The sequence below is a fragment of the Lampetra planeri genome, chromosome 37 (genome assembly GCF_965212315.1).
Source record: "Lampetra planeri chromosome 37, kcLamPlan1.2.h2, whole genome shotgun sequence".
In the NCBI taxonomy this organism is placed as follows: Eukaryota; Metazoa; Chordata; class Hyperoartia; order Petromyzontiformes; family Petromyzontidae; genus Lampetra; species Lampetra planeri.
The window spans coordinates 3,285,395-3,312,400 of NC_136143.1; the positions used below are offsets into that span (position 1 = coordinate 3,285,395).

The 27,006-nt window shown below is 58.9% G+C and overlaps 4 protein-coding genes and 1 non-coding gene across 5 annotated transcripts in view; 2 read left to right on the forward strand and 3 right to left on the reverse strand.

Moving 5' to 3' along the window:
• Positions 1 to 8,668, forward strand: LOC144730916 (clathrin heavy chain 2-like). Its single transcript, XM_078611771.1, has 8 exons — positions 1 to 915; positions 2,005 to 2,224; positions 2,916 to 3,065; positions 3,534 to 3,655; positions 4,373 to 4,540; positions 5,018 to 5,131; positions 5,515 to 5,688; positions 5,824 to 8,668. The coding sequence occupies exons 1-8, from the start codon at positions 862 to 864 to the stop codon at positions 5,950 to 5,952; spliced, it is 1,131 nt and encodes a 376-aa protein (XP_078467897.1). The 5' UTR covers positions 1 to 861; the 3' UTR covers positions 5,953 to 8,668.
• The window catches only part of LOC144730918 (alpha-1,3-galactosyltransferase 2-like), a 138,220-nt gene that overhangs the window by 89,911 nt on the left and 21,303 nt on the right, over positions 1 to 27,006 (forward strand). The window lies entirely within an intron of this gene.
• LOC144730917 (uncharacterized) lies at positions 7,502 to 11,526 on the reverse strand. The gene is made up of 5 exons (XM_078611772.1): positions 10,791 to 11,526; positions 10,323 to 10,415; positions 9,632 to 9,762; positions 8,917 to 8,989; positions 7,502 to 8,470 (listed from the first exon to the last, which is right to left on the reverse strand). Exons 1-4 carry the CDS (start codon positions 11,321 to 11,323, stop codon positions 8,919 to 8,921), a joined length of 828 nt encoding a protein of 275 aa, XP_078467898.1. The 5' UTR covers positions 11,324 to 11,526; the 3' UTR covers positions 7,502 to 8,470; positions 8,917 to 8,918.
• On the reverse strand, positions 11,337 to 26,870 carry TEX14 (testis expressed 14, intercellular bridge forming factor). Its single transcript, XM_078611595.1, has 23 exons — positions 26,792 to 26,870; positions 26,052 to 26,166; positions 25,405 to 25,567; positions 24,154 to 24,276; positions 23,807 to 23,937; positions 23,597 to 23,707; positions 23,117 to 23,240; positions 22,116 to 22,294; positions 21,341 to 21,486; positions 20,244 to 20,434; positions 18,744 to 20,022; positions 18,528 to 18,628; positions 16,545 to 16,810; positions 16,245 to 16,363; positions 15,152 to 15,519; positions 14,574 to 14,702; positions 14,247 to 14,364; positions 14,030 to 14,108; positions 13,430 to 13,563; positions 12,540 to 12,733; positions 12,296 to 12,389; positions 11,638 to 11,899; positions 11,337 to 11,382 (listed from the first exon to the last, which is right to left on the reverse strand). Exons 1-23 carry the CDS (start codon positions 26,868 to 26,870, stop codon positions 11,337 to 11,339), a joined length of 4,551 nt encoding a protein of 1,516 aa, XP_078467721.1.
• LOC144731091 (small nucleolar RNA U3) lies at positions 26,703 to 26,916 on the reverse strand. Its single transcript, XR_013587898.1, has one exon. It is a non-coding gene; the product is annotated as a small nucleolar RNA U3 (small nucleolar RNA).

Genomic DNA, 27,006 nt, shown 5'->3' on the forward strand with positions numbered 1-27,006 from the left:
CGCAGCCGCAGTTGTTTTTTTAAAGGAATCCCCATCGCCAGTCGTAGCCGATAACCGAGCTCGACTCCTCTCTACGTCACCTGCCCATCAGCCGCGCAAGTTTCCAAGCGCGGGGCGCCGGGGGTAAGAGCGGCAGCAGCGGCAGCAGCAGCGGGCAGGGCGTGTGGCCGTGACACGGGCGGATCGAGGGCGGCGCTCGGGCGAGGAGGTGGGCAGCGACAACTCCGCCGCCGATGCGAGCGGAGACGCTGCCAGTTTGGAGGTTTCGCTTCTCCGTCGGAGTCGGAGTCGACGACGCGCTGCACTTTGGCCCCGCGTGGACCGTGACCGTCCTCCCCTCCTCCCGTGCGCGCCCACGCGGCCCCTCTCCCCGTGACCTTCACTGCCAAAGTCGCGCTCGGGCTGCCGTAGCCCGAGTCGAGCCGCTCACCTGGGAACGGCGACCCGCGCGGGCGCGCTGTGACATCCGCGGCACCACCTGGGGTGGGTGGGGGGAGGCGGACGTGGCACGCTGAGGCTCAACCTGAAGCCGGGAGACACCTGCGGACACGGGGGGTCAAGGCGCTTGTTGAGTCGGCGGCCGGCCTCTGCGCCAGAAGTCGGTGTCTCGGCCGGGCCGGGCCGGTCTGGATCCCGCCCGGAGCACCAGCTCTGTGCGCCGCGCGTCTTCCGTGACCCTCCCTGTATGTGGGGGGGGGGGACAAAAAACAGAGTCGAACGCGTGGAATTCTGCGATCTCTGCAAGATTCCTAGGCGGCTGTAGGGGGCACAGCGGCGTCGAAGAGTTCCGACCGAGGGAGACTGGCGACGTGAGGATGGAGGCGAGGGTGGCGAGGGTGTGGGTTGCAGCCATGTGGTCCCATGGCAGGTGAGCCGGAGACCAGCTCACCCATCAGCGTGCTCCAACTGGTGCAGGTAACGGGACGCGTTGACGACCTCGCGCACCGAGGGGTGGCCGGGAGGTCTGTGGGGGTACCTGGGTTTGAGTCTGGGTATCAATCCCACAGGTGATTAAACTGGATTGGCAAACGCAGCGAGGTTGATGACGGTTTAAGCCTGGGCAGCAATGACTGTGCAAAAAAAATAACAACCCCATCAGGTTAAATTTAGCTTTCCACTTTGGGAACTAAAAATATCATCACTTTGATCGTTCTGCGATGATCATCTCTCTCGTGCTGGGCGTGTGGGGAAGTGCACTCTAAAAATATTATTTAAAAGCATCCCAGAAGTAGTTGTGTGAGCTCGCCTGTAAACCATTCTCTCTCGCACGCCGTGTTGACTCGCTGCTCTGCGAGAATTCCAGATCGACGCTTCGTCTGATGACGCCAAAGTGGCGTCAACATTTTGTAAGACGATAGAATCGTAGGACGTGGTTGGGGAGGCGTGGGGGGTGGAGACGTGTTATTGGAGGGACGTGCGCTCTACCCTTAAAAAACAACTACAATGGCATTAAACACACGACGACGACGCTTGCGTGGTTAGCCACTGAACGACCCGTGACTTCTCCCCCCCTTGACCCTAAACCCCTGATCACTGCAGCTGACCGAGCTGGGCATCCCGTCGGAGCAGGGGAGCCACTGAATGACCCGTGACCTTTCCCCCCCCTTTGACCCTAAACCCCTGATCACCACAGCTGACCGAGCTGGGCATCCCATCGGAGCAGGTTAGCCACTGAATGACCTGTGACCTCTCCCCCTTGACCCTAAACCCCTGATTACCACAGCTGACGGAGCTGGGCATCCCGTCGGAGCAGGTTAGCCACTGAATGACCCCGTGGCCTCTCCCTCCCCTTTGACCCTAAACCCCTGATCACCACAGCTGACCGAGCTGGGCATCCCATCGGAGCAGGTTAGCCACTGAATGACCTGTGACCTCTCCCCCTTGACCCTAAACCCCTGATCACCACAGCTGACGGAGCTGGGCATCCCGTCGGAGCAGGTTAGCCACTGAATGACCCCGTGGCCTCTTCCCCCCCCTTTGACCCTAAACCCCTGATCACCACAGCTGACCGAGCTGGGCATCCCGTCGGAGCAGGTGAGCTGCGCGCGTGTCTCGCTGGGAGTCGACGGCACGGTGTGCGCCCGCCACACGGACGCAGCGGCCCCCCACCGCTCGCGCGTCTCCCTCGTGGACCCGCGCCGGCCGGCCGAGCGCCGCAGTTGGCCCGTGGGCCACGTGGACTCGGCCGTGGCCAACCCGTGCCGGCCCCTCGTCGCGCTCAGAGGTGCCCCCCGCGCGCCCACACCGACACCGCCGCCACCGCCGCCGCCACGCTCGCGATCGGCAACTCTCTGCGGTTCAAGTGGATTAATAATTGTTGGATAAATCATTGATGGTCTTCTCGCGCTCGATGACAGCGCAAACAAGAACATTGCCCTCTGCGCTGGTCTGGTCGGCGACCGCGATGCGATTTACTGCCAGCTTCATATTTGTTGTGAGATTCTGCGGCAATGATTAACTTTGTCCGAGATCCCAACATTTATGGCATTAAAAGAAAGAGGCAGCTGTGTTGTCGATCTCCTGTTGGATGAAGTTGTCGCCGTGCAATGGCAACTTGAGCAGGCCGGCCGGTGAACGGGCAGTGGGCCACAGGACCAGTTCAGATGCCACTTGGCAAACGATGCTAGCCGTGGATGGTTATTGAACTTAGGTTGCCAGGTGCACAGCGCGGTACGCTAACCACGACACCGCTGCTGCCTCCCGTCGGCTTTGTTACACGTGACCAAAATACACGACCCCATTTCCATTCCGTTCGGCAAAAACCTCCTGCGTGCAGCGTGTGAAAGTGTCGGAGCGAACGTCTCAGGTGTGCGCAGGTGTGCGCAGGCGTGGCCTCAAGGTGCATCGAGCATGGCACAAGCGCCGTGGTGACATCACCGCCACTTGCTGTCTGTCGTGCGACGCGGGCACCGCAGCAGGTACACTCGTGCAGGTGTTCGACGTGGAGAGCGAGCGGCTGGTGAGCCAGTGCCGCGTGATGCAGGGCGTGGAGTTCTGGGTCTGGCTGGACCGCGACACGCTCTGCCTGGTCACCGACGCCGCCGTGCTGCACTGGGCCGTGCAGCGTGAGTACCGCCACGGGCCACCGGCCACGCTGGCACAGAGGACTAGCCAGCACACACGGGGTACTCCACGAGATATCAGGATCTCTGAGTTTGTGGACATTTTTTTAATGCACCTTAAAACCTATTTATACGCTTCCGCCTATTTTTATGCTGGGTGTCTGCTGCTGCTGTGTTCTGCACAGCGCTTTGAGATCCTTGATGAAGAGCGCTATATACATGTAATTATTACTATTCGTACGTATAGCGTACTAGCCAACACTGATTAGCCAACACATCCATCGCAGCGTACTCGCAATCCGGCACAGCATGCTACCCAGCCCACGTAGCGTACTATCTGGCACAGCGTGTGCTGTCTTGTTGTACACTCGGTGAACCGTCCAGCACACGCACACACACAGAGCGGCGCGCCACCCGCGCCGTGCGTGCGCCTGTGCCGTGACCCGTCCCGTGTGTCGCCCGCGCCGCCAGGAGAGGTGGAGCCCGAGGAGGTTTTCTCGCGGCACGCCAAGCTGCGCGGCGCCGAGCTCGTGGGCTACCGGGGAGACCCGGCGGGTCAGTGGCTGGCGCTCACCGGGCTCTACCTCGACCGGGTGAGCGGCCGCGGGGAGCGTGGGGAGGAGACGCGGCGGATGGATCTGCGTTCAACCCCCCCACCCCCACAGAGGATCGGAACGCCGACCGTCATTCTGAACCCCGGGGGCGGTCGGAGTGGAATCGTTTGGTTAGAACAGCGTAGAAACAAAGCACTCTGACCCCCCCCCCTCCGGGTGTTTGCGGGGTCATTTTTCAACAGGGGGAGGAGTCGTATTGCTCTGACAGCAGTTTTACCCCTGGGTCCAAAGTGTTGTGATGAGGACGCTCGTTTACCCAGGAAAGCCTCACTGAGCCTCATGACTGCCTTTCGGGAGAGTCCTGCCAAACGATGTCGAGTTACACCTCCGATTAGCGCGGCTGTCTACGCACGGTGCGGAAGCGGTTCGACGTACACCCACGTCTTCTTAGGTTTTTTTTTCGGTAAAGTCTCGTAGGTAAATAAATAAAAAATCACGACGTTTCGGAGGCAACACAAGTCTCTAAATGTACTGTATCACTTGATACGGAGACTTGTGTTGCCTCCGAAACGTCGTGATTTATTATTTTATTTCTATTATTTTTTTACCTACGTGACTTTACCAAAGATAGCAAAACCTAAGAGTATGAATCCTTGCAGTCACCAAAGCTTCAAATCTAGTACACCCACGTGTTACTCTGACCCACGGGCCACACACTCCGCGGGCTGAGAGCAACTCTGCGACTCTGTGCCGCAGACGGGCTGCGTCCAGGGCCTCACGCAGCTCTACTCGCGCCACACGCGCCTCGACCAGGTGATCGAGGCGCAGGCCGTGGCGCTCGCCGAGCTGGCGCTCTCCGCCAACCCCGGGCCCTCCGTGCTGCTCGTCGCCGCCCAGCGCCGCGGCGCCGGCCACAAGGGCAAGGTGGCCGCTCCCTTCTCTCGGCATCCGCCGTCTCCCCCGACGCTCGCGGTGCCAACCCGGGCCCCCCCCGCCCCCCGCCCGCCCGCGCCTACCACCGGCCGCCCTCGCGCGCTCGTAAAAGCAACGCCATTGGCGAATATCGCTCGCGATGTCGCCCGCGGTTCCAATCACCGGGCGTGAGCCCGGATAGCCGAGCACCACCACCGTCATCATCATGATCATCAGCCACGGTCAATCTGCTGCTGGATGACGCAGCAAAGTCCATTGTTGTGCTGTACTATGCTCCGGCGTCTATGCTGCCCGCCTCCATCAATCCTCACCGACCAGCGTGCGGTCAAATCACCTCGGGTGGGGGGGGAGTGAGGACCTCATCCAGCAGTGGATTCACACGAAGACCTGCAAATGCGCGTCGTGCGCGACAGTCACGAGCGTGCGCGACAGTCACGAGCGTGTGCGCGCGTGCGTGCGCGTGAACAGGTGCACGTGGTGGAGCTGGGGCCGCACCGCCAGGGGAACTCGGCGCTCACGAGCCACTCGGACAGCCTGCTCTTCCCGCTCACCGAGGCGCGCGACTTCCCCGTCAGCGTGCAGGTGCCCGGCGCCGCGCGCCTCCGCCACGCGCTCGCCTGCGCTTCCACATTGAACGGGAGAGCTCGTGCGCTCGCTCACGCGCGTGCCGATCGCGTGGTGCTTTCCACCACGCGCTGGAAGTCTTCGTGAGGATTTCATTGGCGAGCGATTGTCGCGGGGTGACGTCGCTCGTGCGGAGGCGAGCACGGTCATGGCGAGTGACGTCGTCGCTTCGACCGAAAAGGACGATCCATTTTAGCGTCGGTTTCTGCCTGGGCCAAAAAAAACACACGCAGACAATCATCGGTGATACTGCATAAAGCCCTGCACGATCGCTCAGCCGAGACCAACTCGTACCTCCCAGCGATTGAAACAGCCCCCACTGCTCCCCCCCCCACCCCCAGGTGCTGTGCCGGCAGGGTCTGGTGCTGGTGCTCAGCAAGTACGGGCTGCTGTTCGTGGCGGACGCGGACACGGCGGCCGTGCTCTGCTGCCAGCGCATCGGCACGCACACCGTGTTCGCCTCCGTGCCGGACCCCCACACCCACGGCATCCTCGGCGTCAGCCGCAGCGGCCAGGTGAGGCCCCCCATCGCCGCCGCCGCGTCCCGCGGGGGGTGGCGCGCGCGACGAGGGGGACAACGATCGCGGGGACAGGGGGCGAGGGGGGGGGGGCGGTGAGCGTGGCTGACCGGCGCGGTGTGCCCGCCGCAGGTGCTGTCCCTCTGCGTGAGGGAGGCGGCGCTCCTTCGCTGCGTGCCGCCCCACGCCCCGCGGTCCACCATCCTGCGCCGCCTGCTCGACTCCCGCAGGGACTCGTCTCGGAAGATCACGGCCGTGTGACGCTCGCCGCGCCGGTCCAGCCGGGCCACCCGCCAGCCGTGCCGTCCCGCGACCCACGTGGGGTCGTCGCTATTCGCGGGGCTCTGCTGCAGGCGCCCTCCGAGACACAGATGCGCGTAGCTACCGAACACCTGCGCCCTGAGCGAGGATCTGGGACACGGACGTGGGCGACTGCAGTGCCAAGCTAAACTCGCCAGGATACAAAAAACCCTTCCAAGTGTAGAAAATATCGAGGGGCTCTTTGTGGGATGTTCAAGCCTTTTAACCACACGCATTCATCTCTGAAGGAGTAGGCAGGGGCCGGATGTGTAACGCAGACGCACATTTGGACGACGCCATGCCAACCGCACGGACGCGCCAAAACACGGATCGTTTTCAAATCCACCTCGTTTGCCGAGAGGCGTCGTCATTCCCCCACGAAGGCGTCGAGTTCGGATTCGCCGAGCAACACGGGCACGGTGCCAGAGTGCCCCGTCTGGGCCCTGCCCTCCTCCGGTGGGCGTGGACCACCTTGCCGTGCCAACCCCACGGTGGCAGCCGTCTCCCTCCCAAGCCACGCCAAAGGGCACGGAGCCGAATGCTGCCGACGCGGGAACTCGGAGCGGGTGAGACGCGGGTACTCCCCCCGTCAGCCACCCTGCGGGCATTGCGGAGCCCTCTGCCGGACGCTGAAAGCAACATTGCAACATGTTTACAGTATCCCCCTATTAACTATGCATGATTGCATTTTTTTTACGTGTATACGCGTTATAAATATTTGAAGAGCTTTGGCTGTTCACATTGCTGTGATGCGTTATCAAAAAGCAGCAGGGTTGCGGTGCACGCAGAGCATTGTAAATATCGACTGCATATTTATCAGGGGTGGAAATGACGCATCGATTCGTGCATCGAATCGCGGGTATCGCAGTTCCTTTCGATCGCCGTTCTGTACGTCGAGTCTGCGGTCACTAGCGGCACGTAACGTTGAGGGCTCTTAGACTGAATCGTGACTCCGAATCATCGCAATTCGCTGAATGGCTGCGGAGTCAATCATATTCTTGGATCTTTCCGTAAAGACACGTAGAAGGGAAGTAATAAAATAACGTCGTGAGCATTTTATTATGTTTTATTTTCATTATTTTATTATTTCCCTTCTACGTGACTTTACCGAAAGATCCAAGAATATGAATCCCTGCAGTCACGAAAGCTTTAAATCAATCAATCGTTCCACCCCCAACGACTGTGGCAATTTATTTCACGATCATGCTGCACGCAGTGCTATTCAACGCAACTGCGAGACACGGAGCCTACAGCTCCAGTCGACCTGGGAAGCTAAGCAATGTTGCGCCCGGATAGTGTTCAGCTGGGCGACCACCATACATACAGCTGGTGTCTGTTGTACTGTACTTCTAAACCTGTACTGGCCAATGTGGTGAAGTATGGTGAAATAACCCCCAAGGACCCGCAGCATCGCGTGAGGAGGCCATCATCCAGCAGTGGATTGCCAAAAATGCCTGTGCTGTACACGTACAGTAAGGGTGGGGGTTGAGTGAAGGAGATAAACGCAACGTTGTTTTGCCGAAGTCAAACAACAACTTCTTTATTTCATACTCGTGAAGCATACAAACGTAAACACAACATTGCCACACGAGGCGACGGCGGTTTCGGAGAGAACAGTCGTGGGATGGATTCTCTCGGACGGGCACAGAGGGCACGGCTGACAGAGGGCACTAAAGCCCCCTGCGTCCTCCTCCCACACCGCCTGGCCTAACCCCCCCCAGCTGCTGCTACTGCCCCTACGATATTCATGGAACGTTTAGCTCCGCCGCCATAATTTTTACGCCGGCGAAATACACATTTTATTTGCATCATAATAACCTCGGCCAGGGTCACCATTCCAATATTTTGTAACTCAAGACTACGGTTCTGCAACTCAACCACATGCGAACGTTTTATGTCGCTGTTTGTAACGTTATAATTTTCAACGTTGCTTTTCAGCGCCGAGGTGCCATTGCTACGAGGGTTGCCACCCTGTCCTGGTTTTCCCCAGGAGAGTCCTGGGAAGTCTGCGATTCTTCCCGGGATGTTACGAGTCTCGCGGGGTCTTAGTCGTGAGTTGAGTAGCAATAAACCAACTCCAGTCGATTCATGTCCCCTGCGTGCGCCCCTCGCCGACTGCGAGATTCTTCCTCACCACCTCGTCTATTTACAGCCCTGGGCCAGTCGTGTAAACTCTGCATTCCTTTGGAGGGGGCGAGCGAGCGTGTCCAAAAGACGAGCACTGACGACTTTCCCCACAAAGCGTTACAGGACCGACATGTTTGGGACGCGTCAAAAATTGGAACACATCTTCGGACGATGTGTCCCAATTTGATAGTTCCTCAGAGGTGGCAACCCTTGTCGCTTGGCGATTTGTGGACGGGAGGTGGGGTGAGTGGGTGAGTGGATGAGTGGGTGAGGGGATGGTGGGGGGGGAGGTCAGGGCCCTGGCGCGGTCATTTCACAGTCGGTGCGGGCAGCCTGGTCCGGACCCCTCGCGCTGGGGACGACAGGGCACGGTGCACGAGATTTGTTACCGCACGCAAACACGATCAGCTGATGTTTTGACGAATATAAAACGTCTCGAAATGCCAAACTTTATTTCTGAAAAAATTATTTTTAAACGTCAGCTCTAAATATAGTGCCGATTTGCAAAAGTTGCGTCTATTTTTTGAATAAAAGATGTTCATGAAACATTCATGGGAGCTTTTTTCACGTTTAATGTTCGTCGGGCACGACACTTTTAAACGTTCAGTTTTACAACTGCCTTCAGTTCACTAGAATCGTTGTCAGTTCCTGTAGAATTTCTGCATGTCTCCCAGTCTCCCCGTCTCCAGGTCCACCCATCCTCCAGGTCTACCTGGCCCGTCTCCACGTTTCTCGATCTCCCCAGGATGGGCTGCGTGTAAGGAGCCTGTGTGAGGATGTGCGGAGCAGTGCCACTACCTTTAAGTCTGGCGTGGAGTCTGGGCCCCCTGGATGGGAGTCTCCACCCGTGCCGGCTCCGAGCTGATGCTACCTGCTCAGGGGGAGCGTGAGAAGGCAGAGCGCGCGGTGTGCACCGTGCGCTGAGTAATGGGGAAGGGGCAAGGTGTGCAATTGGGTGTTTTCGATCACTGTGTATTAATAGGGTCCTCAATTGAGCCACACAACCAGGTACTGCTATGATTTTCAGTGAAGTCTGTACTGTCCTTCATTCAAAAAGTGTGTGCAGTGGATGGGTGTGTGGTGGGTGGGTGGGTGGGTGTGTGTGCAGTGGGTGGGTGTGTGGTGGGTGCGCGTGGGTGGTGGGTGGGTGGGTGTGCGGTGGGGGAGGCTATAGTGTAGCAGTTTACGTGCTGCGCTACGAAGCCAGCGACCCGAGTTAGATTCCTGCTCATGGCCACCAACACCAGTGACGATTATATGAACCAGCCCTGGGCCTCCCCTAGGTCGACTTGGCCGCAAATGACGTGTAAACATTGCCACTAAAGGCGTCCGGGCGTGGTGCTTGCCACCCACCCCCCTCGTGTGCCATAGGTGCTCGCTAACAGCACTTGCCAACAGTCTGTTTCGGCTATTTGGGGGATCTTAGTCTGTGTGCGGGGTGTGTGTGCAGTGGTGGGTGGGAATGTGGATTGCGTGGACGGTTCCCACACACGGGAATGGACACAGCTGGTACCGGCAGTGGTGAAGTGCGGCAATAGCGACGCGTCCGCTGCCTTCGAGGCGGGCGGATCGCCACTGGCAGGTAGCGCCTCTTTCTCGCCCCTCTCCGCGAACTCCCTCTCCTCCTCCCTCTCCTCCTCGCCGCTAAACACGACGACCGCAGGAGCAAACCGCGTCCTCGCCAGTCACGCGCGGGTGATGGGAGCGCCGCCGAGACAAATCGAGGCGTCGCACAAGAACTGCCCGCTGCGCATCCCACCATTTGGCACCCTCAATGTGGAGGGCGCGTAGCAAAGCGGGCAAGAGGCTGTGAGGCTGGTACTGGCAAGAAAGGTCCCATATTGTAGCTGCTCACCCCGAGCTCTCAATGCCCTGATGGTGCATTGTGTTTGTGCCGTTCGCCTCTTGGCGTTCTCTGGTCGAGCACTTTGAGACTAGGCTCTAAAGAAAGCTGCCTCTGGTGTGGACCAATCAGTTTCAAAGGTAATGCATATATTATTATCAGAGCATGGTTTCTATTTGCATGTTCACCATAAGTACGTGTGGTTGATGCAGACAGGATTCCTTAAAAAAAGGTTTCTGTTTGGTGTTTTAACATCTTAACACAGCTGTTTTTTTTCCAGAAATGGTAAAACGTATTGTTATAGGCTGTGAGTCTTGTCTGCTCGCAAGCGCACTACGCCACGAATCTCGCAGACGCTCACCCCGAGCCGCTGTCCTCCTCGAGGCTGTCCCTGTCCTGCTGTGCCTCTTGTGGGGCTCTGGTCACAGCCGTCGCGGGGGACGCGCCGCCAGCCCTGGTCCGTTCAACAAGACGGAGCGCGCGGATCAACCAACGCGCGCGGACACGGTGATCGCACGACACCAACGCAGAACAACCACGCGCGTCGAACTGAAACTACGCACGTTCGTCAACAACAGGGCCCTGAAGAGGAGAGAATAAACGACAGGCGACGTTCTGGACAAATATGCAGGATCAAATGTCTCCGCCACGAAGACGGGCCATTGCGACATACGTCACCTCCTCTCCGTGTTTCCTCTTCAGTGCAGTGCTATTGACGAACGTGCCGAGTCTGAGTTACTTGTGCTTGTGCACCACTGCCAACGCAGTATCACAATGGAAGGCGGCCTGCTGATTGCGTAAGAGTCATTGGTGGCGTGTGCGCCGGTACCTGATGCCCTCCTCGGTGACCACCACAGGCCACGCCCGCTCAGGCCTATGGTCGTCGCCATCGTGGCCTCCTCCTCCACCAGCAGCAGCAGCCGTGTGGCTCGGGGAGACCGTGTGCGGCTGCTTGGCGCGCGAGGAAGCCTCCGCTGCATCTCCTGCCGGCCAGTGGGAGAGGACCTCCTCCGCCCCTTGGCCAACCGCCTCTTCCTCCGACTCCACCTCCTCTTTCCAGGTGCTCTCCCTCGCCATCGCCGCCGTCGTGTCCAGGCTCAGGAAGGCCGAGTTCATCTCGTCCGCCGAGCTGCGGCTGTCGCTGGGCTGGGAGCCGGACGCGCCGCCCTCGACGTCGCGCTCGTCCGGCGCGTTGGCCGTCAACATCTCGCCCGCGGTCTCGTCGACACCGTCTCCGTCTTCTCCGTCTTCTCCACCTTCTCCACCGCCTCCGCTGCCACCGCCAGCGGCACCGTCGGTATCAGATGCCGGGACCCTGGTCGTCCCCTCTGCTCGTTCGCCTGGAGCCGACGCCGGCTTCATCTCGCTTCCATTGTCATCGTCGTCGGTCGATCCCCACTGGCATGTCCTGGCGAACGACCCTGCATCGCACAGACTCCCACGAGTCAAGCACGGGGACGGTGCGGGAGTGAGCTCGTCGCAAATGCAAAACTTTCATTTCGAAAACGTGCAAAACACAGACTCAAGCGGTACGCGATGTCCCGTTTTGTGCGGGCGGGGCAGGCGTGGGGGTGAGTGGGCGCGGGGGTGAGTGGGCGCGGGGGTGAGTGGGCGCGGGGGTGAGTGGGCGCGGGGGTGAGTGGGCGTGGGGGTCGAGCGGGTGACGAGCGGGGGACGAGTAGAACTCGCCTGGGGTCTCCTTGCACGTGTCGTACATGAAGGACGGCGCCGGCGCGCGGCCGGGGAAACCCTCGGCCCAGTGCGCCGTCTCGTACCCCTCCTCGGCCTGCTGCTCCACCTCGGCCTCACGCCCCCCACCGTGGGCCGCAGCCGGCAACGCGCGCGGGCCCCCGCGGGGAAGCCCGTCCGCAGCGGGGGCAGCGGGGGAGGGGCTACCCCCCGGACGGTCCCGGTGCAGACGCCCGGCAGCGCCGTGGGCTGCGGAGGACATGATGTTAATGTTACAGCGCGGGACGCACGGCCTAGGCACAAATCTACTGGAGCCGCTCGGTGTTCAGGTCGTGTATTTTAGGGGACACCACGTGCCGCCGACGAGACGGTACGGGCAACGCGAGGGGGCCGTGCGAGCGGGCGATGTCACTGGGCGCAAGTTGATGGCCTAAGGCGGTGAGGGACAGGCTTGTGCACGTCAGAACATAACAAACGATGGGGACGTTCTTTTGAACGCTACGTGCTAAACGTGTGACCATTCGGCCCCCCGGCGGCGACTCCACGAGTTGTCGCGTTTCGTGGTCTCGGTTCGACTGGGGGGGTGAGATTCGTCCAGAGCGGCACCGTGCGCCAACACGGCCCGCGGCGGTGAAAGCCTCGCACCTGCACGAGGCTCCGAGGGAGGAAGCAGCGTGGCCCCCGCGTCCACCTTGTCCGATTCTGCAGGCGTCATCCGGCTCCTCCCGGACCGGGCAGTCTGCGCGGAGAATTAACTTCACACAAAAAAAATCGCCCAACAATATTTTTCACAAAATGCAGAAACGTTAAGATGACTTCTGCTGCCAAGTGCCGGCACCTGACTCCGACAGCGATCGCTTGCCGCAGCCGCACCGATCCCAGAACTGACCGATCGCGGTGTGTTCCAGTCCTTGCCACCGCCGCTGCTGTCGCTGCTGCACACGACTGGCATGGTTGGCGGAGCCCGGCGCGTGGAGGCGGTGGCCGGCGTGGTGAAACTGTCGGGCGGCTCGTCGCCGAAGCTCCTCCACACCGACGTGTCCTCCAGCGCTTCCCGGCCGCTCGCCGCTGCGTCGCTGCTGGCTGCAGGCCAAAGGGGTGACCCTAACTCAACACGATCTTCAACCGTCCTTATTTGCCTTAATGAAACCTTAAACAAACACGGCGATGTGTATTAATTACACCAAGTATGTCTTATTCACAGGAGGTGGTAAAACCTGAGAAATGGACCAACCAGACTAAGCGGCGATAACAGGTGACGGTGCACTCGCAAAGGAACGCAGGATGAAAGCTACGATCGAGTGAAGGTGGGCAGATGGCTCAGGTGGGGGGGGGGGGGGGGGGTCACATCCTGAGCTGGCATTACTGAGATTTAGAATTCAAATCCGAGTTTCACCTGTCCATGATCCACCAGCTTCTTAAGTGTAGGTGGTCTCAGCCTGGTCATTAATAACTTCACAAAAAAAATTTACTTTATAATAAATAACAAAAATTTCACTTAATTGTAAAATTCGATCCCTCGCCACGTGCCGGACATCTCGCTGTAGCAGGATGTGTGGGGCATTGCCTCCTTTAGTGCGCATACGAGGTCACAGAACTACTTCTGAGGGATCTCAGAAGTAGCTCTGTGATGCATCCTTCCACGGGCCACTCTCCAACACGCGGTGATTCGCAAAGCTGGGAAAGAGACAAACATGGACGGTTTGCTCCGCCGGGGCCTGCTGCTGCTGGAGGAGGCGGCGGCGGCGGCGGGCGTCCCACTCACGCCGCGGCTCTCACCGGGCTGCTTGGGGGTGCTCTCGGCGGCTCGGCAAGACGGGCTCGGCACACCGGGCGACAAGCAGAGGCCGCGGGCCTGGCTCCGCGTGGCGTCACGCACGATGAGGGACAGCTCGCCCGTGTCGGACAGCGACCTGGGGGCGGCAAGACGTGCAGTCCATGACAGGCACAAAGCCTCGTCTAAATCTGTGTTCAACTCAATACTTGGACATCGACCCCACAGTCGCTTCCATTGCTTTCCTTAATCCTTACTCAACGCGCGAGGTTCTCGTGTAATGCCCAATTATTCCCCACGGTTTTGCACCTCCGATTAGCATGGCTGGCTACGTACAGTACGAAAGACGTTCAACATACATGCACAGATACGGTGTTCGACATAAGTGTAGTGATAATACAGTTGCTGCTTGCGAATGCTCACGATGCCACCACAGTCGTTTTTGATGCTACAGTCGTTCTCCACATGCTAACTACTACGCCTGTAAGCATTCACTTCCCAACACGGTTCGATGAATTGCCAAGATTCGGGTCACAAATTAATTAAAGAATGAATAATTTCTTTAAAAACGAAAACCGATTCATCGCTACACCCCTAATGACGACCTTGAGCTGGGCGAGAGAGAAGGTCGTGGTGTCCCGGCCTCATCTGACGATGACCCCTCGCTCTCCTCATCCTCCTCTTCTGAACATTCGGTCAGAAAACAAGATTCAGGCATCATCTCTGCTCTTGCTGCCGGTTCAAATTAATGTTCCAATCAATTCATGTTCCAAGGAAAATCGCAGGTGAAGAAGTCAAAGTGCACGAAGAGGCGAAATCTACCTGCGCAGTGCAGAGCAGCAGCGCCGTCGGCATTCTCCTGTTGAAGTTCCCGGAGCTGCGCGCCCTTCGCCATGGGGCGGACCAGGCCCTGGCGCCGCAGCTGGGGGCTGTCCAAATCCTGCGGATGTGTTCGCGCGATCACCGGTGAAATTCCCAACACACGCGCGTCACCGACCCACAGAGCGAACGCCTCGGCTGTGTCACACCGAGTCAACTGTCTCGAGGAATCGTGCAGTCGGCTCTCGGAGGTCTCTCGGTTAACAAGGCGGAGGGGTGGCCCAGATAAAACAAGCGCAGGGATCATGCAAAATGCGTGGGCCCTCTCACCTCCACGCTGGCGACGGGGCTCTGCAGGCGGTGGAGAAACTGGGCGCGACGTAACCTCGCGTCGAGTTCAGGGGTGAAATACTCGGACTCATCGATCATCGTCCCCTCCCTCTCGTGCACAGCAACTCTCTGGAATAAAAACGAACGACTCGCCCCGTGTCCTTGCCAGCTGAGTGAATGTGCACACTGCGCAGCGACGAGTGCAACCGCGATGCCTGTTTTCTAAGCCTGTAACGATGCATTGTTTACAATCGATTCGTACGCTCTTAATGCACGCATCAATTCACGTGTGCGGAGAAAATCTATTATTTTACCAATGCATGAATTGGATACACAAGTAATACATTTTGGCTGATGGAGTGAAGAAAAGTGTTCAAATGAAACAGAGTAAACAAGAAACAATACAAACGAGAACATTCGTCGAACATATTCTAACGCGAATTGAATCGCGACCTTCAATCGTGACGATTCATCCACCCGTCAAGAGGGGGCTACTGCGCGCCCACCGCGGGGCGCCACGCGGCTGCAATGCGGGGCCCCTGCCCGGCTCCAAGCACCCTGGGCCCGTAGCTACTCACGGAGACGCCGGCCTGCGCCACGACGCCGGGCGTGTTCCGCCCGCGCCTCTTGGTCACGAAGCTGTCGTCCAGCTGCGGGCTCGCCTCCTGACGCACCTCCGGCTCCTCCTCATCCTCCCACACCTCAAACCGCCGCGCGCTGCTCTCCCCCACGCTGCCGGCGGGCGGCCCGGATCCCTTTTCGCCCGTTCCGGAGGCCCACGGGGCCGAGTTTGCGCGGCCCTGCTCGGACGCCGCCGTCTCCCCCGCGCCTCCTCTGGTGTTTACCGACGCGGTTGCGGAGCCCCCTGGCTTCTCCTCCTTGCCCGATTTCGGCGCGCGTGGGAAGACGGTCCCCGCCTCCCCGCCTGCGTCCCTCTCCGCTCTGCCTGCTGGGCGTCAGAATGGCCGTAGGTTTTCGCGGTCTCCAGCTTCACGGCAGCACGCGGTACAAAACGAAAACCCGTCGGAGATTTTGACTCCTCGTAACCACGCAACGGGGCTCTCGGCGCGAGCTTCGCAGTAACACTCGCGGTAACGTCCACCTGTCGAGTCGGGGTCCTCGATACGTTGAGGTTATCAGCATCTGCAGTGGTTTTGAACACTTCCAAAGCTGCAGTTGCTGTTAACAAAGAACCTGCAAGATGTGGAGCAGAGCTGCCCAAAGGTTTTACTCAAACCGCTGCCCTTGTTGAGGCCTCCATCCGTAAACAGACGGAGGCCATGTGCACGGCAGGGTCGCTTTCAGAACCGTAACCGGCCGGGTGGCTCAGCGGTTGAGCGAGCGGCTGACAATCCAAAGCTTGTAAGTTCGTTGGTGGTTGTCTCGGCCCATCATTCCTCCGGGGTCGATAAAATAGCTACCACTTTCTGGGGAAGTCAACAGTGCTTGTCCTAAAAATGTGGAATTTCCAACACTGGCTCTGCAGGGCTGTAAGCAGCAGATGAACACCGCCTTGATGCTCATTTGAGCCGGAATTCACTCGGACTCGGGGATGCAAGAGAACGCAGAAGGCGTTGATTGCGTGACCCCGAATCTTCCAAGATCCCAGACGGGTAAACACCAGCTGTGTGTGGCGCACGCACCAGACACGGACCACCACACGCAACCCACCTGTGCACCGAGCCCCCTGTTCGCGCGGTGGTTTACGAGGGGCCCCCGACGCGTGGCGTGCAGAGGGGCCCTGGGTGTCCCTCTCAGGCTGCTCCACGGCATCACACGGCAAGATGAACCTGCACCCGGGGGGCGCGGACGGACCGACGCACGGCCAGAGCTCAAGGGCGAGAGACATCTCCCCCGATACCAGGCGGTGGGGTGGGGCGGTGGGGGGGGGGCAGGCAGGAAATATTTTCCATAGTTCAGCCCCGGGAAACTCCGGCTGATATCAGACAGTAAGTACAGCGTGGGCTTTACCTGCAAGACCTGGCTGGCGCGGCGTGTTGGTGCCCGTCGCGCAAGTTGCGGAAGAGCTGCTTCACGGGCGAGTCGTCTCGCGGCTCCTCCTCCGTCAGCGCCAACTCATCGTTGTCCTCGTCGCTCGCTTCATCGCCGCGGGGCCAGGCCATCTCCTCCTCGCTCTCTGTGTCGCTCTCCACGCTCTCTCCCCGCTGCGTCGTCACGTACACCTCGTCCACGAGGGAGCTGGGCTCGCACTCCGAGACGTGCGTGGTCCCTCGCGCCTGCAACGACGAGGACGTGGGCCACGGCGCCACCACGAGTCTCCACGCTCGCCCGTCCACGCGAGACCCTCGTCCCAAGCTTCGCATGCCTCCTCCAATCAGATGCCGCATTGATTTCCAAGTCAACCGCAACGTCTTCAAGATCAACCGTGGACTCGCTACCGCCTCTCCCCTCTCCCCTCTCACCTCTCATCTCACTCTACTCCCCTCCACACACTCTCCTAACTCTTGCCTCTCACCTCACTCTACTCCCCTCCACACACTCTCCTACCTCTCCCCTCTCACCTCACTCTACTCCCCTCCACGCGCTCCCCTACCTCTCCCCTCTCACCTCACTCTACTCCCCTCCACACACTCTCCTACCTCTCCCCTCTCACCTCACTCTACTCCCCTCCACACACTCTCCTACCTCTCCCCTCTCACCTCACTCTACTCCCCTCCACACACTCTCCTACCTCTCCCCTCTCACCTCACTCTACTCCCCTCCACACACTCTCCTACCTCTCCCCTCTCACCTCACTCTACTCCCCTCCACGCGCTCCCCTACCTCTCCCCTCTCACCTCACTCTACTCCCCTCCACACACTCTCCTACCTCTCCCCTCTCACCTCACTCTACTCCCCTCCACACACTCTCCTACCTCTCCCCTCTCACCTCACTCTACTCCCCTCCACACACTCTCCTACCTCTCCCCTCTCACCTCACTCTACTCCCCTCCACGCACTCTCCTACCTCTCCCCTCTCATCTCACTCTACTCCCCTCCACGCGCTCCCCTACCTCTCCCCTCTCATCTCACTCTACTCCCCTCCACACACTCTCCTGCCTCTCCCCTCTCACCTCACTCTACTCCCCTCCACACACTCTCCTGCCTCTCCCCTCTCACCTCACTCTACTCCCCTCCACGCACTCTCCTACCTCTCCCCTCTCACCTCACTCTACTCCCCTCCACGCACTCTCCTGCCTCTCCCCTCTCACCTCACTCTACTCCCCTCCACGCACTCTCCTACCTCTCCCCTCTCACCTCACTCTACTCCCCTCCATGCACTCTCCTACCTCTCCCCTCTCACCTCACTCTACTCCCCTCCACACACTCTCCTACCTCTCCCCTCTCACCTCACTCTACTCCCCTCCACACACTCTTCTACCTCTCCCCTCTCACCTCACTCTACTCCCCTCCACGCACTCTCCTACCTCTCCCCTCTCACCTCACTCTACTCCCCTCCACACACTCTCCTACCTCTCCCCCTTATCCCACTCTACTCCCCTCCATGCACTCTCCTACCTCTCACCTCACTCTACTCCCCTCCACACACTCTCCTACCTCTTGCCTCTCACCTCACTCTACTCCCCTCCACGCACTCTCCTACCTCTCCCCTCTCATCTCACTCTACTCCCCTCCACGCACTCTCCTACCTCTTGCCTCTCACCTCACTCTACTCCCCTCCACGCACTCTCCTGCCTCTCCCCTCTCATCTCACTCAACTCCCCTCCACTCAACTCTCCTACCTCTCCTCTCTCATCTCACTCTACTCCCCTCCACGCACTCTCCTGCCTCTCCCCTCTCATCTCATTTGTCTAATCTACAAATCGAAATTCTTTCCAAAATCAGGCTAAACATTTAAAATGACGTCACGGAAACTCTCCGTTTGAGCAACATTTGCAGTTGACAGGCAATGCAACTAATGAAACTCTGTACGCCTCTGCACACATCGCTTACCTCCGCGTGAGCCCCTGGCTCTGCTGCAGGGCAGTCAAGAGGCTTCGTGGCGGTGACGGCACGAGCGCACTGGTTGAGCCGTGGTTGCTTGACGAGCACCGCTGCACCAGTGAACATACAAGCACCAAGTAAAACCACCGACACCAGGCGCTTACTCTGATCCACATCACGATCCGACTACACAAACGACCGTGCGCGCGATCAAGACGGACAAACCTTGCGGAGGAGGCCTGTAGTGCCGCGGAGGAGCCACGGCCATCAGCGAAGCGACGTCAACTGTGACCGCCATCTTCCCACGGTCGCCCTTCCTCTCCAGCTTCCCTGCTACCTGCGTTCCCGCTCTCCGTGACGTCTCGTAGCGCGCGGTCACGGCACGGTCGACCTCGTCGATACAAGCCGGAGCGTTGCCGGTGGCCTGATGGCGATCGGCTGCACTGCCGAGCGGTGGCCCGAAGCTGGGCTCCGCCGAACTTCTCGGTTCGCTTTCGTGAATTTCTGCAGCCGGAAATGATTTCCGCCCGCTCGTGTCTCCAAATTGCTGTTGCCTCGGTTTCATTCCGGCAGCCCTCTGGTGAATCCCTTGATCCGCCTTACCCTCGCACTCCGACTCTGTGTCGTGGTGTTGCTCGGCCGCATGGGTGTCGTAACGGCCGTCGTGGGTCACCAAATCCCCCAGCGTACCGATGCCGGCTTCGAAGCGGCGCTCCAACATCGCGGTGGTGGTGCCGAGCGCGTGCGGCACAAGTCTCGTGGTATCGCGTACGTCGCTCCTGCACCCTCCGAACGGACACTCCCCGATCTCTCCAGCATCATCGTCCTCGTCGTCGTAGGGGCAGCCCCGCTGGGCCGCTGTCCACTGAAACCCGCCTTCTGCTTCCGAGCTCACCTCAGGGCGGCTCACCGTGTCTCTGCGCATGGAACGGATTTCCGTGCGGCCGTCTCTTGCGTCGGCGCGCGACCACGTCTGCCGAAGACTTGCCTCCTCTTTCGCTGAATCTTCCACCTGCGAAGAGCTGGACTCTAAACTCACGTCAAACTCCACGCCACGCGGCACGTTGTACGCGCGGAACTTTCGGCGACCCCCGCTTGCCTCGCGTCCAACGCGCGCTCCCTCCAGATCTCCTTCCGGCTTCTCCCCGGTTCTGCCGGACCGCTTGGGCGCCGGTCGTCCCTTCTGGCTGCCCGGCTCCACACGCGCATCCCTCGCCCCGCGTCGGCCAGGCTCGGACGCTGACCCCAGCTCGGCCGCTCGCCCGGCCGAAGCAGACCGAAGAGCGGCACGACGGGCTTGCTTCGTTGGGCCCGGGGCGTCCGTGACGTCGCGGGCTGCAATCCCCACATCCGCGTCGCTCCGATAAGCGGTGGCGAGAGGCCGGGTGAGAGTTGGCGAGCCGCCCTCAGACGGAGAGACGGCGGCTGGTGGGGTATCGACGGGCGGACGCGAGCTCAGCGGAGAGCGGCGGGACGCGGGCGGTGGCCGCGCGCGGTGCCACTCCTGGTGACGCAAGATAAACACACAATTGGTAACTCTTGGTGCAAATCAAAACTATCACCAAACCAAGCAATGAGGCTTATGGAACGTGTGTTTTTATAGCTCTACACAGTGCGCGTGCCCGTATACACGTGCAGAAGGCAAACGATCTCGCGAAGTGACGGCGAGTTCTAAGAGACGCGTGTCGCTGTGGGCGCGCCGTGCCCGGTGCCGCTGGACCGCACCGCCAAGTCCTCGCGCAGGGTGAAGTGGACCTCGCTCAGGGCGAGAGAGCGCTCCCGGGCGGCCACGATCGTCCCCGCGTGCACCACGTCCAGCCACGGTTCCGGCAAGGACCGCTCCACAGGCATCTGCTGCCCCGACATCAGGAGCTTCTTCACAAATGGATCGTCGATCTCGGCCCAGGGCAGGCTGTCTGCGGACGACGACACGGGGAGCTTAGCCAGCGCCGCGCCCTGCCCGTCGCCACGCACCGGCTCGCGCCGTCGCCGAGAGGAGCAACAAGGATTAGTTCATCTTGCGCGATCGCTACGGGAGCTACAGGACTTCCCTCCCCGTCACGGACGGCCAGACGGATGGAGCTGATGCATAAACACTGACGGCATCAGGTGGAAGGCATTTCAAAAATTGACACTGGGTGCTCATCGAACACCCTGTGAACACCTTGCTGTGACAGAGCCTGATGAAGTGTAAACGCCGCAGGCGATGGATGCCCAGCGCACACAATCCTTTACCTGACACTCAACAAAACGCACAGCTCTAACACAAAAGTGAAAGGAAATATCCAAACAGGAGAGTGCGGCGAGGCCCATATGCCAGGTGCTCAACGGCTCGTTCCATCAGATAAAGCGTTGTATTGTTCGCCATAATGGTTCCATAGCAGACGTCTGTCCCTGGGTGACAATGCTGCCCATAAACTCGGGTCAATGTGAAACGTCTCAGCGTGAAAGATGAACGTGGCCGTGCACAACTCCAATATTTAGTCATTCCGCTCACCCAGGACAGCCTCCACGAGTCTCAAGACACTTATTCACTCAGTAAACAAGAGACACGAGATTCTGCACCGCCCTCTGTTGTCCACCACGTATACCCCCGGCCTCTAACATCCTGGCATGCATGGTGATCGCTCCACCAAGCGCTATCCAGGCACAACCCCGCTTAGCTTGTGAGATCGGACGTGATCGGGCGTGTGCCACGACCTCTATCGCTGCACTGTTTCACACCTCCAGCGCTGCACTCTTTCATGTATTTCTGTTTATTTATTTGCTTTCACTCTGCAAAAAACTGGGACCTTGATGCAAATAAATAAGAACGTTCGGACCTGAAAATATCTCGTAGACGATGGTGCAGTAGCTGTAGACGTCGGACTTGGCGCTGATGTTCTTGCCCTCGAGCACCTCCAGCGGCAGCCAGCGGTGCAGCGCGGAGGGCAGGAGCCGTCCGGGCCGCGCCCGGCCCCCGGGCTCGCTGCAACCGCACGGCAACGGCCTCAGCACTCGCCACCGCCCCCGCGCGGTCGCCCCGTGTTTACCGCCCCACCCCCTCCGTCAAGCCACTGCTGCACAAAGGCCTCTCCACGCCGTTCCGGTCATCGGGGTTGTCTTTTTACGTGTGTGTGTATGTTGAATTTATTTCGCACCGCACGTAGCCAACCGTGCTAATCGGAGGTGCGGGGAAGGACAACAAACTAAACACAAAAAGCAGTTGACCGCACTGGTGAGGTGGGAGGCGGGGTCGGAGGCAGCCCGGACCGTTTAGAATATCGCTCGCCATCGATGTTAGCCGTCGCAGTGAGGAAAACTCAGGTCACTGGTTTCGTACTGTAGCGTGGTAACCACTGCACCACCGTTCCTTCGCTGAGTATGAATTACGATTCGTCAGAGCAGTGCGGCTGAAATCACAAACGACTGCAGGGGTCACGAGAACCCTTTATGTACAACGCAGACAAACGTAACGCGACCGTTTCTCGCGTACGACGACCGGGCGCGTGCGTCGCCAGCGTAACGATTGGTCGCGAGCGGCGCTCCGTCCCACTCCGAGCGTAGCAGGTCCGAAGAGAGAGAGATCGAGGAATTTGCCGCGGGGGGAGGCCGCACCTGCGCATGGCGTACTCGAGGCCGGAGAGCTTCGCGGTGTCGGGCGAGACGAGATGCACGGCGTGCGAGGACAGCCCAGCGTGCAGCACCCCGCGATTGTGCAGGAACCGAAGCGCCGTGCACACCTGCAGCAGCAGCCGCAGGATCGTTTCGTAGCACAGCACGGGGAAGTCCAGCTTCTGTGCGGCCGGGAGGAGAGGACACGGAGAGAGAGAGAGAGAGAAAGCCACGCCGCTCAGGAAGATGCGCGGGTTACGTACGGCATGAACGATGCCTTAAAGCGGTGGTTCTCAACACGGCTGTGGCATGGAGGGCGCAGGTTGCGGCATGGATACCGTGCAGGAGAAATTTCCAATGTGCGTCGGGAACGTCCGCGCTACGTTGCGGTAACACAACACGCGGATAGACCGACAAACCAACAACGTTGAGGACCACTGCCGAAGAGAAAGATGCAGCCCAAATATTGAACAGTTTTTATCTTGTGGATATGCGCCTTCATTCCACGTGTCCTGGGTTGTCCAACATGGGTCTTAAGCTTTGTCCATAAGAAAAACATTTACTTTAAATATCAAGGCCACCTTTTATCATAGCAGTCTTGTGACATCATTGCACTGATGTTGTATTCAAATTTAGAGGAGCCATATTACAATGCCATCACTCAAGTGCCATGATGAGGCACCAGACTGTAGCCGTTTCTAAGTTAACCAAGCTTCCAATCTCACGCTCCACAGCGTATGCTGGTATCTAAGTGAGCTCTTTGTTCCGCAGGTTTTACCGTCCTTTAAAGACGCTCGTGAGAGCAGTGTGCCCCGACATCAAGTGAGTGCAATGGTCCACTGGTGCAGCACCACGTGCTGCTGCTCTCTGTATCCCAGGCCGCACTTGTAAAACAGAGAGGTAATGCCTCAGTGGGTTTATTTAATCTTCAGTAAATAATACGGACGGACGGACTGAGGAGCACAGGCTATGGGCGAGAGGGTCGTACACACACACAAGCCCACCCTCTCATGCAGCACGGAGTAGAGGGAACCCAGGCGGACTCGCTCGAACACGAGTCTCGGCGAACGAAGTTCATCCACGAGGCTGACTCCCATGAGCAGCAGCAGCTCAGGACAGCACAGGCCCCTGGAGACACGACACACGCGCACGGCATGCACACTCAGCAGAACTATTACGCGTGCGGTTGTGTCTGGTGGCGACCAGCCGAGACCACCCGGCTAAGGGGGTCGATGAGCGCGACCGATTACCCCGGTTCGATCGCTCCACTGATTGGACAAAGCAAAAACAGCCGAGTGGAAAAAAAAACGTTGCCTCTGTTGCCGCGTTGTGCCGCTGGACGGGAGGAAACGGACGGCGGTTGGCGACGTAGTCGACGTCGTCAGGCGTGTCACTCCGGCCCAAAACGTCAACCGCAAAAAAGTAGTCGTATATTGGTCGATCAAACGTCTCCGTGGACTTCACCGCCCCGGCTGCGTCCCCACCTGTAGGCCTCCTGCTCAGCCACGAGCAGGTCCGCCACACGCCTCGCCCTGCCTTTCTCTCCCTCGGGCCGGACGTCCCGGACGGTCACCTTGGTCCCGCTCCACACCAAACTGCAACGATGAGCGGCCGTGTCAGGCGATCCCCTCCTCTGCGATTACTTGAACCGCGCACGGCAAAGGCAACGCTGAGGCGGCGCCAGCGTGACTCACCCCGCCATGAGCGTGTGAGGCCCGTTGGCGTAGGAGACGTGCAGGTCGTTCTCGTCGTGGCACAGCTCGTTTTCGGGGATTATGGGAAGGAACGCCGCGTACCCCAGGCTTCCCTTGGGTCCCGTGCAAACCTAACAGTGAACGTCCAGTGGAAAACCCATGAATGGCAAAATGATCAGAGTTACCTTCACACACAGCCTCACCATCCCACATAGCCTCACCATCCCACACAACCTCACCATCCCACACAACCTCATCATCCCACACAACCTCATCATCCCACACAACTTCATCATCCCACACAACCTCATCGTCCCATACAGCCTCATCATCCCACACAGCCTCACCATCCCATAGCCGAGGTTTTCAAGACGGAGGCACGAGCGGCTCCGTGCGTCCAAGGCTCCCAGCTGCTGCTCCTCCTGCTGCCCCCTGCGATAAATTGCCACTCGGTGACCACCGACCAGCTCCTGAATGTCCGCGCAAGATTCTACAAACGCCACCGTAACGGCTGAGATTAACGATCGGCTCTCGTGTTGTTGCTGTCGTTGTTTGGGAGTTACTTGAATCTGAAGAGGCGGCGTAGGGGGGAGTGGGGTATGGCGAGAGTGGCGTGCCGCGGCGAATGCGGCGCTCCGCTCTGGCGCGTCTGCCCAGTGGCGTGGCTCCCCAGCCGCAGCATCTCGCTCCAGCAGTGACCCAGCAGCTCCAGGACCTGCCAGACACACGCTCAGACGGTGATGCGGCCCAGCGATGGCACATTCACCGCTTGGTTTGCCAGAGGTCCGCGGTTCGAATCCGGTAGGCCACCCCGGTATATTAACCGTGCGATCAGGCGCCGCCTGCTTCGCTGTGGATGTTGACGATCCGAAATGAGTAGGCCATTGTGTGCAGGCGTTGACGGTCCATACTTGCCAAATCGTCGTACTCAGATTGTAAATGTTTCAGATTTGCTCTCCAACACACCAGTGTGCTGTACTAGTAACGAATTGGAATGTTCTGTTTACGTGACAAACCTTACTAATTGGCTGTTGGGTGGTGGCGGGTTTAACGACACATTTATATTTACTGGATCTAACTCAAAAAACCTAAATCATGCATGATACTGGTCGCGAAAGCCTCCCACGTGTTAAACTGTGAGTGAAACATTGCACTTTCATGGTAGCCTTCCGCTAAAAGAATGGCGGGAATACCGGACGTGCTGATGAATGCTTTTCCTGCTCCTGTGCTCAGTGGCTGAATCCCAGCATGCACCGAGAGCCATGTTTCCAGACAAAACGGTTCCTCGCGGTTGCTGCCCATATCCATGTTTCCAGAAGTAAGCAAACATGCTTCCCGGAGGAGACCTGGCTTTAAAGTTGCTGAATTTCTCAAAGAATCTTCTCCCAGTCACTCACAGACTGGAGTAGGTGGCACGTGACGAGCAGCAGCAACAGCCGTAGACAGAGCCGACTGAAATTCATCCTTGTGTGAGCCCACGAGGGCACGGGCATCCGCCCCGCGCGCACGTGAAAGGCAGCCGCCGCTCCGCAACGTGAGTCGGAGGAGACGCTCCAGATTGCCGCGGTTCCTCGGGTGCACGCCACCGTCTCACTCACGCTCTGGTTGCGAGGCCCCGCCTCCGCGGCCCAGTCCGCCGGCGAGCGCCCGCCGCGGTCGTGCAGCCGCAGGTCCCCGCCGGCGCCCAGCATGGCCAGCAGCAGCGGCACGCAGCCCGAGAAGGCCGCCGCGTGCATTGGAGTCGCGCCGTCCTCGCTTCGGCTGCGGGTGAAGGGGACGGGCCGGCGGGTTTCATCGCAGCGGCGGCATCGCGGCTTCGCCACCGGCGAGGGGATACGTCAATGGGGCTGATCTCATCAGCAGGGTTGAGCCTGGTTAGGCGATGACAGTAGTGAAATTGATCTTGAAACTATCTATGGAGAGCTCTGGGTATTGGTGGGTGGGTTTCCTCCGTGTATCTGATTTACTCCCATTTGCCAAACTCGTTGTTCAATTAATTGGACAAATATCAAACAAACATCAAAATGGAGGACACTGAAACTAAATTCATGAGGATTTATGGGTAAAAGGCATTATTGCTGTTCAGTTGATCCAATCCACTTTTCGTACTTTCTGACTCATAACCAAAGACTCACAAAAACACCTATGATCGACGGCATCTCAACATGCGGTCACATCTAGATGCTACAAAAATCCACATTGTGTTGCATAGCATGCCCACGTGTGCGGTGGAGCCATCACGCACCGGTTGGGGTCGGCCCCACAATGCAGCAGCTGCTCCACCGCTTGGCTCTGCCCCGTGATGGCTGCCATGAACAGGGGCGTCTGCCCGTCGTCGTTGGGGAGGTCGGGGTTTATACCTGCGGGGGGGTTAGTGGTGGGGGGGGGGTTAGTGGTGGGGGGGGGGGGGCACCGCCGCGACTCGGGCCAATGAGGAGACGGGCGATGTTTCATTCACAAAATGGAACTGGGGGAGGGTGGCTCCATTCATAAAATGGAAGCCTTGAACAGAAAAAAGCGGATCTTTTTGCCTCGTGTTTCTTTCAACATTCCCAGCCTTAAGGTGATTCAGTTGGGGGTGGGAGGGGTGGGGCTGGTTGGAAAGGGGAGGGTGGGGAGGAACTGGGTGGGGAGGTAGGAACAACAGCTTCCACACTGCCCACCAGGGATTATTTGTCTGTCTGTCGTGCACGAATGCGCTGTCTAACCAAGTTCCTACCTGCCCGCTCAGAAGGAACGTGTGTGACCGCCCCATGGATGCCATTATATTACTGTGAACGCCTCTAAAGGTGAACAGCATTTGCAATATATTTAATAGTAATATCTAAAATTGTGCGCTACTAATACTGGCTGTGCCTAGAGTGCAAATATCTGTTTTTATTTCGCAAAGAAACCAACCCCTCAGCTTGCTGTGCCTCCCTCCCGCCACCCTTGCGAGCGGCAGGAACGGTCATCAATGGCGAGGAGCGGCTGCGTGAGCAGCACTCCAAGCCGGCTTCGCGCTCAGGAGGCACAGCTCCAACTCCTCATCGGGGCTGGTTGGTCCAGACACTTTAGAGCCCATTTCGTAAGTTGGAAACTATAGAAATGATCCCTGAAAGTATAGTCTTAGTGAGAACAGGTCGGCGCAGCGCTATATGTAGTCATGAATACTCGCTCTACGCTATGGGGCCTGTGTGGTTTCTTAACTAGGTACGTTT

Coding starts and splice junctions, on each gene's coding strand:
- LOC144730916 (XM_078611771.1), top strand. CDS start 862: ATGGCAGGTGAGCCGGAGACCAGCTCACCCATCAGCGTGCTCCAACTG. Junction 4,541..5,017: donor GCGCCGGCCACAAGGGCAAG/GTGGCCGCTCCC, acceptor GCGCGTGAACAG/GTGCACGTGGTGGAGCTGGG. Junction 5,689..5,823: donor GCGTCAGCCGCAGCGGCCAG/GTGAGGCCCCCC, acceptor TGCCCGCCGCAG/GTGCTGTCCCTCTGCGTGAG.
- LOC144730917 (XM_078611772.1), bottom strand. CDS start 11,323: ATGAAGCCGGCGTCGGCTCCAGGCGAACGAGCAGAGGGGACGACCAGG. Junction 10,416..10,790: donor GTCACCGAGGAGGGCATCAG/GTACCGGCGCAC, acceptor TGAACGGACCAG/GGCTGGCGGCGCGTCCCCCG. Junction 8,990..9,631: donor GCCGCACTTCACCACTGCCG/GTACCAGCTGTG, acceptor CCCCCTGAGCAG/GTAGCATCAGCTCGGAGCCG.
- TEX14 (XM_078611595.1), bottom strand. CDS start 26,870: ATGGGCTCTAAAGTGTCTGGACCAACCAGCCCCGATGAGGAGTTGGAG. Junction 21,487..22,115: donor CTCGAGTACGCCATGCGCAG/GTGCGGCCTCCC, acceptor GTGCGGTTGCAG/CGAGCCCGGGGGCCGGGCGC. Junction 12,734..13,429: donor GAGCACCCCCAAGCAGCCCG/GTGAGAGCCGCG, acceptor TTTGGCCTGCAG/CCAGCAGCGACGCAGCGGCG.